Genomic DNA, 15,157 nt, shown 5'->3' on the forward strand with positions numbered 1-15,157 from the left:
CTCTCCCGGTGCAAATTTGCGTAACCTAGTTCTCTTGTTATACAGCTGGCTCTGGCGGCCTGGGCTTGTAACAAATTCTCCATTGATAGCCGCCCCAATGTGTGGAGTTTTGTTCTCAAGTCCAGCACATACTGAATTTCGTTTTTTCCCTGAGATGGTCCCTCCTCCCAAGGTTCTCTCAGTATGTCGAGCACCCCCCGGGGTTGGCGTACATAGAGAAGCTCGAAGGGGGAAAACCCCGTGGAGGCTTGCCGGACCTCTCGCACAGAGAATAACAAGGGCTCTAGCCACCTATCCCAATTTTTGGCATCTTCGTGAACGAACTTACGGATCATGGATTTAAGTGTGCGATTAAATCGTTCAACCAGGGCGTCGGTTTGTGGGTGATAGACGCTAGTTCAAATCGATTTAATGCCCAACAATCCGTACAGTTTGCGTAGCGTACGTGACATAAACGCCGTGCCCTGATCGGTGAGGATTTCTTTTGGAACCCCCACCCGGGAGATGAGACGAAACAGGGCATCCGCAACCCTTTTAGCGGAAATGTTGCGGAGGGCCACCGCTTCAGGATATCGTGTTGCTTAATCAACTATGACTAATGCAAATCGATGTCCTCGTGCCGATCGCTCTGATGGCCCAATGAGGTCCATACCAATTCTCTCGAAGGGGACCTGCATTAAGGGAAGAGGGCGCAAAGGCGCTTTTGGGGCGGCCAGTGGGTTCACCAACTGACATTCCGGACAAGACGCGCACCACCTGCGCACTTTGTCATGAATGCCCGGCCAAAAGAAATGGGTCAAGAGGCGATTTAGTGTTGCTGCCTGTCCCAAATGGCCCGCTATAGGGTTAAGATGAGCCGCATGGAAAAGCATTTCCCTGCGGCTCTTCGGAATTAACAATTGGGTTGTATTGACTTTTGTCCGAGCGTCTTGGGTCACTCGATACAACCGGTCTTTTAAAATGGCAAAATACGGTTAGGTGAGCGGGAGGGCAGGTTGGAGAGGCTGGCCATCGATGGAGCGGACCTGTTGAAATGCATGCTTTAACGTCTCATCCTGAGACTGCTCCAGAGGAAAGTCATCACACTCAGAGAGAATTAGTCTCCCGATTTCGTTCAGCTCCCCTGAAGCAGACCCCAGCGGTCCAGGCTCAGTTTCTCCCACCTGTACCCGCGCGGTCTCCTTCCGTGCCTTATTTCCCCAAGAGGCATCCGCACATAACGACCCCAATAAAACCGTAAACACGGGCCAATTCGTTCCCAAAATTATCGGATGCCGGAGGTGGGGACTAACCACCACCTCTACACTATGCTTTTGTCCCCGGAATTGAATAATAATTGGGACAACCAGATACTCCACCACATCCCCGTGTACGCACAGCACCTTAACCACACGGCTTGTATCCAATGCCCCCGGTTGAATCAGGCTTTGATGGATTGAGATTTGGTTGCATCCTGAATCCACCAAGGCTGGATATGTACCCCCCTTGATGCTCACAGGTATTTGGTCCCGGGGCGGGACACGAGGAGGGCCGGGTGGACGGGACCTAGGGAGAGGGACAAGGTGAGAGAGAGAGTGGGGAGAGAGAGAAGGAGAGAGAGAGAGAGAGAGAAGGCAGGGGCTCGCCGACCCCTGGGCATGCCACCATTTGGTCCTCCGCCAGGTGGGGTGGTGGCACTGGACCCACTCGGCCGTCTTCTTGGGAAGCCGAGTGATGAACTGCTCCAGCACCACCAGGTCGACGACATGCTCCACGTCACTTCCCTCGGCCAGTAGCCACTTGCGGCAGAAGTCCCAGAGCTGTTGGGCCATCGCGAAGGGTCGGCCGGCCTCGACCAAGTCCAGGGACCGGAAGCGCTGGCGATGTTGCTCTGGCGACCAGCCAACCCGCTGGATGATGGCCCTCTTCAAGTCGTCGAAGACAAGGAGGTTTGCCACCGGAAGTTGTTGCGCGGCCACCTGGGCCTCGCCGGAGAGTAGGGGAATGAGGCGCACCGGCCACTGCTCGCGGGGCCACCCGCAGACCTCCGCCGACTTCTTGAACAACTCCAGGAAGGCCTCCGGATCGTCCTGGGGCCCGATCTTGTGAAGTGGCAGGTGCATGGGGGCGGCGGGCGGCCCGCCAGCCTCGGCGCAAACCTCCCGATCAATCCAGCTCCGGAACCTCTCGCGGTCCTCCTTCTGGGCCTGAACGATGGCCTGGAAGCGTCTCTCCTGATCGGTCCTCAGGTCCAGCAGGGCCTGGTGTTTTTCGCGATGCAGGACCGCGAGGGAGGCGATGATATCCGCAAGCGGCGTGGAGGACGGCTTTGCATGGCAGCGGCGGCGGTCCTTCTTCCTTTCCGGGTTTTGGCACCAGTGTAGTAAGTTCGTGTGCGGCAAGGAAGAGGACAAAGGGGTCGGCCGGACTGCTGACGTATTTATTTAACAGAAAAGAACAAAAACTTTGTAAACACCAAATGGGGACTTCTATTCTGACACGTTGGCAGAGCGCTTTCGGTTTCCTACTTCCGGTTTCCGTCTCCGGTCCGGGTCAGAAGTCTCTCTCTCACTTGCTTCCGTCTCTCCTGGCGTTTTATACCCTCTCCACGCCAATTACTGGAACAAGCAGGTGATGATAATTTTTGCCCAAACCACTCACTTACCGCTCGTCTCCTGATTCTCTCTCCCGCTGCAGACTTCGCTAAACCACGCCCCCTCGCCACACATAGGCTTACCCGTTCGATGCTGCATGCTCCCATCGTATGTCGGTGAGAACCTCCCAGCTAAACAAACTTAACTTCCCTCTTACGGTCATCGGGACTAACCCATCTGGTGCGGTGCGTATTGAGCTCCCACCAGAGCCCTACCAACCGGGCGCCTCTAACCACATAGTCCAGTACCTGTAGTCGGTGGGGCCTACCTTCCCAACGCTAAGTCGCCTACATTGTAGTATGTAGGCTATTCCGACCCGCCAACTAGTTGACTTCTCAGAAAATCAGCCCCCGCCAGTACTCAATGCTATTTTGGGGGGCGTTCTTAATCTGGCGGCTGTCCTCTTGTCCATTTGCTTTTTGGGGCACTCTAGGTTCGGGCCATTCCCAAGCTCGGAGCCCTTCCCTGGACAGCACGCCAAATACACATACCATACCTCAGTTAATTATATGTAAGCGTGAATTCGTGAAATGACGTTCTCGTTAACAAGGTTTGGTAGGAGCGCGTCAGATACTTGGTCTAATCAACACAGGTGGACCACAATCTAGTAATCAATCCCATAGTATAAATATCGCTGACTTACCTCTATCCATTGACGATTAATCAGCATCCCTCCTCCACCCCATCTCCTCACTTTATGTTCACTTTATAATCAGATGGGGAAGGGGGTGTACTCTAGGTTCGGACCATTCCCGATCTCAGAGCCCTTCCCTGGACAGCACCCCAAATACTCATACCATACCTCAGCTAATTATATGTAAGCGTGAACTTGTGAATTACTGCCTGTGACTATCACAGTATTGCGCTCATGCTCCATTCATTTTTCTCAGCTAAAACAAACCGACATTGGGTGTTTTTTCTTTCAGAATCATCATTCACAGATGGAGAGGAAAAGTTAAATACTATAGCATTTTACTTTATGAAAATTAGAAATAGGTTTTCGCACTGTGAATTGATTTTGCGGTCCTATACGTGCCAGGCTATATCTGCAGCTAAACTGAAAAGCAGAATGAACTGATGAAACATTAAAAAAACACAATAAATACAATTTAAGAATGATACAGTGCTAATTGACATCTTTTATTACAGTACAGAAAATATAAAGTATATTTTCTACCTTATTGTGTACAGAAAATTTAAATAATAGCTAATTAAATGTAGCCTAGTATATAAAACAATCATAAAATTGCCATTAGGAAAATATTGATTACAAATGATTGATTATTGTCCAGCAGTGTATTTGATTTCTTACAGCTAATTAACAGTATATAAAAAAAGAAGACAATTCCATGTAAAAAAAAAATTTTTAAGTAATTATAATATTACATATGCTACATACATAAAATGATTGTATTTGAAATTCCTGTCACTTCTGAATTGATGGCTATGCCCCTGATACGAATTTTTATTTAGCTTATACATAATACTTTAAAAGCTCTTTTTTTTAAATCTTGGCTTACATACAATTTTATGGATGCCATGTCACATCATTAAACTAGCATTTAAAGCTGCGGTAGGGAACTTTTGATGCTCTAGCGGTTAATAAACAGAACTGCTTGCGTCTTGCGGAAGAACGTCGTTGCCGGAACTACTTCTCTCTGTTTATGTCTATGAAGAATCACAAAGGTACTGGGTTACTCCGCCGTGGTACCCCCGAAGCAATCTAAAATAGTCCGAATATAAACACTTATTATAGGTGCACCCTAGTGATTCAGGACAAGCCAAAAACACGGTTTGGAAAATGGATTCAAGGTGTACTCGCTTATTATATACATTTTTCTACATTTTGAACACAAAGTTACGGACCGCAGCTCTGATTGGTTATTTTTTACCAGGTGTGATGGAGTTTCTGCAAATGGCAATAGGACCACTGGGAGGAGCCAGAGGAGCTTGATTTTTTTTCACAGATTATCTGTCTCATATTCTACTGTCAGGACATAATGAAAGGTTTAATAAATATGTAAAAAAATTTTTTTTACAAAAGTTCCCTACAGCACCTTTAACACATGGACAAAAGTTTTTTTTTTTCACCCACGTTTCTCTAATCATAAATGCTACTGTAATTTGCTCCCTGACTAGCATTTAAAGAATTTAGGTGAAACATTTAAATAATCCTGTGAATGCACTTAAAGAATGCAGAATAGAATAGTTATAATTGAATCAAATTTAATTGTGAATCGAATTTAATTGTTCTAAATTTGCAAAAACCATTCTTGAATCGAATCGAAAACCTGTTAATCGAATTGAAGCCTTCCCAAAGACTCAAAGCCCTAGCAGCTAAAATTTTATAAAATAGAATTGAATCATTCTAAATGTGCGAAAATCATTCTTGAAGCATGGGAACCTTAATGTAAAGTGTAACCACATTGGTTGTAAACTACTTATTGGTTGTAAGCACTTCTTTTTTTCCCAGTAGTATATTTACAGAAGATATATACACAGGTTAACGGAAGAATGTTTTCTGTCTTACCTGAAGCCAGGCTCCTGTTTGCTTGGTACAGAAGCAGTAAGAGAAGCCAGATGTGGACAACTAAAACCTTCATCCTGGTCCAGGTATGTATGTCCAACTCAAATCACTTTATTCTAACTTTACCATGTACACTAGTATGATGTGGTGTGTGTGTGTGTGTGTATGTGTGTGTGTGTGCTGTTATATAGGTGGAAAAAAAATTGGCTGACCATACAACATTCTTTGTTTTGAAAGGTTGTACATAGTCACATGCCCGCCTTTTGCTAATCAAATCATGTTATGCATCAAAAAAGTAAGTGCATACTTAGTGAAATTAATGCTGGAAAAACTATTCTGCATGTGATGGCCAAAATTTTTGAAGTTTTAGTTTTAAGACTACCGTAATTTTTGGACAATAAGTTGCACCTGAGTATAAGTCGCATCAGTCCAAAAATATGTCACGATGAGGAAAAAAAAACATATATAAATCGCACTGGACTGTAAGTCGTATTTATTTAGAACCAAGAACCAAGAGAAAACATTAACGTCTCCAGCCGCGAGAGGGCGCTCTATGTCTTCAGTCTAAACTACAGGAGCACTGAGCAGCATCTCTGGCAGAATAGAGCGCCCTCTCCCGGCTGGAGATGGTAATGTTTTCTCTTGGTTCATGTCTCTTAGTTCATTTCTCTTGGTTCATGTCAAATTAATTTTGATAAATAAGTTGCACCTGACTATAAGTCCCAGGACCAACCAAACTATGAAAAAAGTGTGACTTATAGTCCGGAAAATACGGTAGTCTAGTCCAAGCAAGAGGCCATTGTTTCCTTATCCTATTTTTTATTGAGTTTAGAGTTTAGTTACCATTAGGTGGAGTAAAGAGATCCACCATCTGAGGGTTTTGTTCGCTGATACCAACTAGAAGTGACGTGACATTCAGCCAAGTATGATGACCCATACTCAGAATTTGTGCTCTGCATTTAACCCATCCGAATTGCACACACACAGAGCAGTGAACACACACACACACACACACACACTGTGAACACACACCCGGAGCAGTGGGCAGCCATTTATGCTGCGGCGCCCGGGGAGCAGTTGGGGGTTCGATGAGCTATACAAAACAAGGTTTAAAAAACCACATCAGGAGGTTGTCTGAGACGCATTCCAAACAGAAGTCTAAATGCATCTGGTTGAAACCAAGTATGTAAATTTTATGCTTCCCAAAATGTTAAAAAGGAAATGTGTGACGAAGGCCCCATTTACACTGCATGGTTCAAGTGACCCAATTCCGATTTTTTTTTCCTCTCATGTGGCACAGATCGGATATGACCGGTGAACTTGTAAGCAGGAAAAAAACGCATGGATTCCGATGTTCTCAGATCGGATTCAGGCCTCATTCATTTGTGGTAATCAGGTATGAATCGGATACGTGTATTTGCGTGTGCCATGTAAGCAGACAAATCCAATATTTAACCAATGTTTAGCTGATTTCTTTGTTGACTTTTCAAAATATTGTGGAAAGCAAAAAAAAATTTTGCATCTGCATCCATTGTATTTTGTGCTGTTTTACTTCCTTTTCGGGGTCAGAACATCTATGTTTGGTATTCAGTTTCAGCAGTGTATAGTGTAAATGCAAAAATCGGATACAGGACACTTTTAAAAGATGATGTAAGCAGGTCATCAAAAAAATCGGATATAGTCAGAAAGTCGGATTTGGGCATCAAGACCTGCAGTGTAAATGCATCCGAAATAATCTTACCAGTGCTGATGCCCATCTCTCTCTTCTTTGATCTTGAAATTAATTGATAAATTATAAGTTAAATGCAGCTCTTTTCTGTTTCTTTCATTGACTTTAACTTCATTAAATTTGCACATAGAACAGGAATTGAAGATTAAATTAATATCAATATTCAAAAGCAGGAAACAATGCAATTCCTTGTAGAAGGAACTTATATTAAAGTTATATTTTGTGAAAAGTGAATAGAGACTTTTGAACTGTAAAAAGATTTTTGTGTGCCTTAGAGCACAGAAGAACTCGGTCTGAAAAGGCTTAATAAAAAGAAAGTTTCTGTCAAACAAATTAGAAGCTGCTGGAGTTTCTTGTGTCTCAAGAATCTCTCCATGCAGGCTGGCAGTTGTGCATAAAACTGCATTTCAGTTTAGGGGGACTCCAAGCTTCAAATACCTGCTTGCTGCTCATCAGTGGCTTTTTACAACTGCCCCTAAAGTACAATTAATTAGTTTGAAATGATAGTTCCCTGAGTAGGGAACGAGACACTGTGTCCTCTAGGGGGCGCTATGGGGAACACCTCATCATGACCCATATCTGAAGCATACATTGAAGAAACACCAAATTGTTGGCCAGTGACAGCCTCTGACGTCACTACCGGTGGGACTAAAACAGGCACCAGGAGAACACGTCATACACTTGAAGCATGGCAGGGAGCTAGAGGATGCAGTGTCTCATTCCCTACTCGGAATCATGGTTACATTCATAACCTTAGACTTTTCTTAACGTCTAGGGGTGCTATGGGGAACAGTATACCCATGCCGCCATAGTGAAGGGAGTGCAGGCCAGAATCATGGCGAGCACTAAGTACCAACTCTACCATTTCCATTGGAGTTGCCCTTGGGATGTTTAGATGGCTGTCTGTGACGGTACCCCTTACGGCCACACGGGAGACACAAGCTCAAATTTTACAAACCTCTAGCGAGGGGAGCATCACCTGAGACAGCATATACAAGAAGACATCTGTAACTGCCACCTCCATTTCCTGCTGGATGTGACAGCACCACTAAGTGGCCAGGAGACCCCTCAAGGTGATGAGGCCGGACATCCATGAAATTACCTGCAGTGCTGTGCCAGGCCTGATGATCAAGGAGGCTCCGTCAGAAAGCTTTGATCTCAGCCGCCTAATACCCGAACATGAAGCCGGATGGCTGGTGCTGACGAGTGTTTAGTAAAAACTGTCACTGAGCACTGCAAAGGAAACTCACAGAGTTTATTAGTAGACACGTAACCACCAGCAATTTAATACACATAAGTATATACAGAGAGGGTTACATACTCACCAACCCTCCTGTGCTGGAGCCCTGCTCAAGGGGCACCTCCTTTTAGTCCCAGACCATCATTAAGGTGGTTGCTATGAACATAGAACCAGCCAAAAACATTATAGGTCCAGCATAGGAGAGTGTTATGCAAGAGGCTTCCACCTAACCTCAATCAGATGGAGAACTGGTGGTTACAGTGGAATTAGGAAGAGGAGGATAAAAGTAGAAGTAAAAAAAAGTCCCCCCCGCAGAAATAAAGCTCTTTCTACAGGGGGGATCCTCTAATAGACATTTTCGTGCATCGCCTCAATGGCGTCACTTTTTTAACTCTTATGCCGAAACCGGTGGATGAGAGAAGAAAACGGCATCTTTCATTTCTTTTCGATATCTGTAAGGAGATCAGGCAGAAATGGAAGGCTAACCTGAGCTGGAGGGCTATGGTCAGAAAGATTAAAAAAAAAACGCTTAGAATGCATGCAGATGCCTCCTTAAAGACATTGCGTGTGTGCTCTTCACCCAAACAAATGACGCAAAGATTGTGTGTGTCATCGGGTGTCAAATAACACAGACTTGGATGCACACGTTGTCTAAATGCTTGCTAGTTGTCGCCATGATATACAGAGAAAGATCGGTCTTACCAGTCAGTGAAGATGAAGAAGAGAATGACGTGTTTTCCCGGTGCCTGTTTATAGCCACGTTGGTAGTGACGTCAGAGGCTGTCGCTGGCCAACAATTTTGTGTTTTTTCAATGTATGCTTCAGACATGGGTCACGACGAGGTTTTCCCCATAGCGCCCCCTAGGGGACGCAATTCAAAGTTCCCTTGAAAGGATTAATAAGCCTTAATAAGCCTAATAACTTAATAAGCCTTTTCTGACTGGGTTCTGTGCTCTAAGTCACTCACAGTTCAATAATCTCTATTCAGTTTTCATAAAATATTAGTTGTTTTCAGGCCTTTTTTCTTCAGAAAGATCTTTCTTCCTCCACATATTGCATATAATATGACTTGCTTAATAATTTGGAACTACGGTGCCTGTAAGGTGACTTGTTCGGTTTACTTAGTTTTGTTGTGGCCACGACATATTATCATGTTCCCACGAGTTGTTAATTTGTGGGAACATCATATTAACTCGTGGGAATATCATATGTCGTGGCCACGAGATCATTTTGTTGAGGTAACGACATCCTTATGTCGTGGCCTCGAGATTCTATGCTGAAGAAACGACATGTTTTTCTCATGGCCACGAGTTTAATGCATAAACAAACCTCCGTGACCATAGCAACCTGAGATTATCACAGATGGATTCATTTAATATTTTATTTTGAATTTATTTTAATAATTTTATTATTTATACATAGTAATTTTAACATTATTAAATTATTATTTTTTTGCTGTATTACATGCATCGTCATTATTCAAATGAAGTTTATTATAAATAAATATTACATGAAGTGCATAATAAAATATAAAAACTTTTTTTAATCCATCCTACAGTCTTGTAAATCCATTAACTGATAGTCTTTCCCCAGTAATAGGTGTACATTATTATAATTAGCCTATTATTATTGGTTATATTTTTTACATTTGTTTATTTTTTTTACTTCAATTTCGATCTCTTTACTTAACGTTCGGCTTACTTTTGTAAATAATAGCATCCTGTAAATGCTCGACATTTACATATAATGTCATAAATGCATAAAATGTAAATGCTAAAAATTTGTATGTATAAATAATATAATAATTTTGTAATTCAAATAAAATATTAATGAATCCATCTCTGATTATCCCGGGTTGCTATGGTATCGCATGTATGTTTACGAATTAAACTCATAGCCACAAGAAAAATAAGTAATTCCCTCAAAATAGTATCTCGAGGCCACGACATATCACATTCCCATGAGTTATGTCGTGTCCGCAACAAAACTAAGTAAACACTTTCTTTGAAAAACTACAATATGAATTTTTATTTTATCCAATACTAAAATGCATAATTTAAAACACAGTATATATTTAACAGTTTAAAATGTTAATTTGTTTTAATTAAATTTCATCTAAGCTTCATAAAAATAAAAAATAAAAATAGTTTGACACTACATTAGAATGCAGATAATAAGGTTATTTTATGGGAGAACTAATTAATTTAATAATAATAATAATATAATAATTATATATATATATATATATATATATATATATATATATATATATATATATATATATATATATATATATTATAAGGTGTTTGTGGTAAGACATGAATTTGTTAGATATGACCCTCATATAATTCTTTTATTAGCACAATATTGGAGTTCTTTTGTTTGGAAAAAGAAACTAAACTCAACAGGAATGTGGCACCTGCTTGACAGACTTGTTGACAAGGAAATTATTTCAACTGATAAGTTCAGGGAAAGAGAAAATAACTTTTTTTCTTTACATATACTGCTTTTAGGGAGTGATGATAGTGGCCACGAATACTGATGTTTCTCACACTTATCAGAGACAAAAACGAGAGAACTACAAGAAAGATATTTACTGAATAGCATTTTTCGATGTATTTTTTTTTTTCGTTTATTTTTATCAAAAATAAACATAATGAAGGTCAAATACCTATTATTGAGCACACTGATCTAAACAGAAACTTGATTGGTCACACACTTTTGTGGTATTCTTGAGAATGTAGAAGTCTTCTAAATGACTAAAACATTCCTGGCATTTCCAATGTGCTTTTGCTATGCACTTAAGAAAAAATTTTACTCGTGCCACCCAGCCATCAACCAGTGCAAACAGCATTGCTAGATTACTTAAATGGGACCTATTATGCCCCTTTTCACAAGATTTAAAATAAGTCTCTGATGTCCCCAGTGTGTATGTAAAGTGTTAACTCAAAATACCTTACAGATAATATCCTATAGCTTGTTAAAATTGCCACTTTTAGGGTATGAGCCAAAACGCACAATTTCCATGTATTTCCCTTTATCTGCAAATGAGCTGTTGCTCAGGGGAAGAGGGCAGAGCTTAAGCTCCGACAACCTTTCAGCCTTTGTGAATAAACACTCCACTATTAGTACAAGCCAGTTATCTTTATAGAAAACAAATTCGTTTTAAAAGTCCGTTATCTACCGTATTTTTCGGACTATAAGTCGCACCTAAGTATAAGTCGCATCAGTCCAAAAATACGTCATGACAAGGAAAAAAACATAAGACGCACTGGCCAATAAGTCTCATTTATTTAGAACCAAGAACCAAGATAAAACATTACCATCTACACGTTAGAGGGCGCTCTATGCTGCTCAGTGTAGGCTACAGGAGCGATGAGCAGCACAGACCGCCCTCTCGCAGCTGTAAACGGTAATGTTTTCTCTTGGTTAATTTTCTTCTACGGTAATTGTACTGTAATTGAAAAAATGTTTATTATAAATTACACAGATGGGAGTATGGCATGATAACAAATAACTCATGATTCCATAGAAACTTTATAAGCCCCACTTGTGATTATGAGCTTGACTAATTCCAGTAGGCGACTTCATATTGCTTTCAAATACAATTTTAACTTCCCCTTTCCTATTCATGATCATTCTGGTAGCACGTGAAGGCAGCATAAGTTAAAACAGGCAGACAATGGTAGCTTTAGCAACATTAGCCTTAAAAAGACGCTCTTTCAGAAAGGCAATTTGGAAAACTAACACGTATTACTTCTTCTGGAGGTGTAGCTGGATCACGAACAGTTGGCACTGCTTCATCATCCTTCAGGAGCAATCTGGTGTCAAATGATTTGCACAGACAAAAATGAATTTCAGTAGATTTGAAGGAGCATTTTCTTCAAAATCAAAATTAGTCTTCAGCGGCTCAGATTTCTGGAGTAAATGGAGAGAGCTATGTGGATTCATACATCGAGCTACAGAACACTGAAAACACTTGGGAGACATTCTTGAAAAAATAAATCATAAATGAAATGCAGCTCTTTTCTGTTTCTTTGATTGACTTTAACTTCATTAAATTTGCACATAGAACAGGAATTGAAGATTAAATTAATATCAATATTCAAAAGCAGGAAACAGTGTAATGCTTTGTAAAAGGAACTAATAATAAAGTAATATTTTGTGAAAACTGAATAGAGATTTTTGAACTGTAAAAAGAATTATGTTTGCCTTAAAGCAAAGAAGAACTCAGTCAGAAAAGCCCTTCAAACAAATTAGAAGCTGCTGGAGTTTCTTGTGTCTCAAGAATCTCTCCATGCAGGCTGGCAGTTGTGCATAAAGCTGCATTTCAGTTTAGGGGGACTCCAAGCTTCAAATACCTGCTTCCTGTTCATCAGTGGCTTTTTACAACTGCCTCTAAAGTACAATTAATTTGTTTGACAGAAATCTTACTTAATAAGCCTTTTCTGACTGGGTTCTGTGCTCTCACAGTTCAATAATATCTATTCAGTTTTCATAAAACATTAGTTGTTTTCAGGCCTTTTATCTTCAGAAAGATCTTTCTTCCTCCACATATTACATAATAAATGCGACTTGCTTAATAATGTGGAACAACCTATTTAAGCAGATTTTCAATTTACCTAGGAAGACCTGGCAAACTATTGAACAAAGCTGTCTGAGATTGAAAAAAAAAAAGTGAAAGTGAAGTGACATACAGCCAAGTATGGTGACCCATACTCAAAATTCGTGCTCTGCATTTAACCCATCCAAAGTGCACACACACATCAGTGAACACACACCTGGAGCAGTGGGCAGCCATTTATGCTGCAGCACCTGGGGAGCAGTTGGGGGTTCGGTGCCTTGCTCAAGGGCACCTCAGTCGGCCGGCCCAAGACTCAAACCCACAACCTTAGGGTTAGGAGTCAAACTCACCAACCACTAGGCCATTTCATTTGAACTAAACTTCATCTAGGCTTCATAAAAAAAGTTTCAAAAAGGCTTAAAGAAAAAAAGTTTTTTTAATTAGCAGATTATAAGCCATTTTTATATGAGAACTAAAAAATTTTTTTTTAATATATATATATCTATATATACACACACACTCGCCTAAAGGATTATTAGGAACACCTGTTCAATTTGTCATTAATGCAATTATCTAATCAACCAATCACATGGCAGTTGCTTCAATGCATTTAGGGGGGTGGTCCTGGGCAAGACAATCTCCTGAACTCCAAACTGAATGTCAGAATGGGAAAGAAAGGTGATTGGAGCATGACATGGCTGTTGGTGCCAGACGGGCCGGTCTGAGTATTTCACAATCTGCTCAGTTACTGGGATTTTCACGCACAACCATTTCTAGGGTTTACAAAGAATGGTGTGAAAAGGGAAAAACATCCAGTATGCGGCAGTCCTGTGGGCGAAAATGCCTTGTTGATGGTAGAGGTCAGAGGAGAATGGGCCGACTGATTCAAGCTGATAGAAGAGCAACTTTGACTGAAATAACCACTCGTTACAAGTTAAGTCAAGCTCATATCACCAGCAAACTTACACTCATTTACATCCTTCTCTTCACTCTCTGAGGCAGAAGTCTCAAAACTCATCCTTTCTAATCACCCTTCAACTTGCCCGCTTGATCCTATTCCATCTCATCTCCTTCAAGCCATTTCTCCTGAAGTTGTACCTGCACTCACTCATATCATCAACACTTGCCTCCACACTGGTGTTTTTCCCTCATCATTTAGACACGTATAACTCCACTAATTAAGAAACCCAACCTCAACCCATCTCTTTTAGAGAACTACAGACCAGTTTCCCTTCTTCCTTTCATTGCAAAAACACTTGAACGAACGGTGTTCAAACAAGTCTCTACATTTCTCACACACAACAATCTCCTTGACAGCAACCAATCTGGCTTCAGAAGTGGACATTCAACTGAGATGGCCTTGCTCTCAGTTGTTGAAGCTCTAAGACTGGAAAGAGCAGAATGCAAATCTTCAGTACTTATCCTGCTTGATCTGTCCGCTGCTTTTGACACGGTTAACCACCAGATCCTCCTATCAACCCTACTGGCAAATGGCATCTCAGGAACCACACTTCAATGGTTTGAGTCTTACCTATCAGATAGGTCCTTCAAAGTATCTTGGAGAGATGAGGTGTCCAAGTCTCAACATCTAACTACTGGGGTGCCTCAGGGCTCAGTTCTTGGACCACTTCTCTTCTCTGTCTACATGGCATCATTAGGATCTGTCATACAGAAACATGGCTTTTCATACCACTGCTATGCTAATGACACTCAACTCTACCTCTCATTCCATCCTGATGATCCAACGGTAGCTATTCACTTCTTAGCTTGTCTAACTGACATTTCTTCCTGGATGATGGACCATCACCTTCAACTCAACCTTGCCAAGACAGAACTGCTTGTGATTCCAGCAAACCCATCGTTCCATCTCAATTTCACCATCCAGTTTGGCACATCAACCATAACTCCTTCAAAAACAGCTAGAACCCTTGTAGTTATGATTGATGATCAGCTGACTTTCTCAGACTACATTGCTAAAACTGTCCGATCCTGCAGATTTGCTTTATTCAACATCAAGAAGATCAAGCCCTTTTTTTCGGAACATGCTTCACAACTCCTTGTTCAAGCTCTTGTTCTGTCCAGGCTGGACTATTGCAAAGCCCTCTTGTCAGGTCTTCCAGCCAATTCTATCAAACCTTTACAATTAATTCAGAACGTGGCAGCAAGATTAATTTTTAATGAGCCAAAAAGTATACACGTCACACCTCTGTTTATCAATTTGCACTGGCTTCCAATAGCTGCTCGCATAAAATTCAAGGCATTGATGTTAGCCTACAAAACTACCACTGGCTCTGCACCCATTTACCTAAATTTATAACTTCAGACATATGTGCCCTCTAGAAGCTTGCATTCTGCAAGTGAACGTCACTTGATTGTGCCATCCCAAAGAAGCACAGTCACTTTTACGGACTTTTAAATTAAATGTTCCCTCCTGGTGGAATGACATTCCCAACTCAATCCGAGC

General features: G+C 41.4%; 1 protein-coding gene across 1 annotated transcript in view; it reads right to left on the minus strand.

Moving 5' to 3' along the window:
* Window positions 1–5,343, minus strand: part of LOC113091509 (mucin-2-like) — a 58,441-nt gene extending 53,098 nt beyond the window's left edge. The window contains exon 1 of the mRNA XM_026257081.1: window positions 5,164–5,343. Within this exon, the coding sequence (XP_026112866.1) occupies window positions 5,164–5,236 (73 nt within the window). The 5' untranslated portion in view covers window positions 5,237–5,343. The remainder of the gene's footprint in view (window positions 1–5,163) is intronic.
* Window positions 5,344–15,157: the final 9,814 nt, after the last annotated feature.

This window comes from Carassius auratus, unplaced genomic scaffold (assembly GCF_003368295.1).
Source record: "Carassius auratus strain Wakin unplaced genomic scaffold, ASM336829v1 scaf_tig00214205, whole genome shotgun sequence".
Lineage (NCBI taxonomy): Eukaryota > Metazoa > Chordata > Actinopteri > Cypriniformes > Cyprinidae > Carassius > Carassius auratus.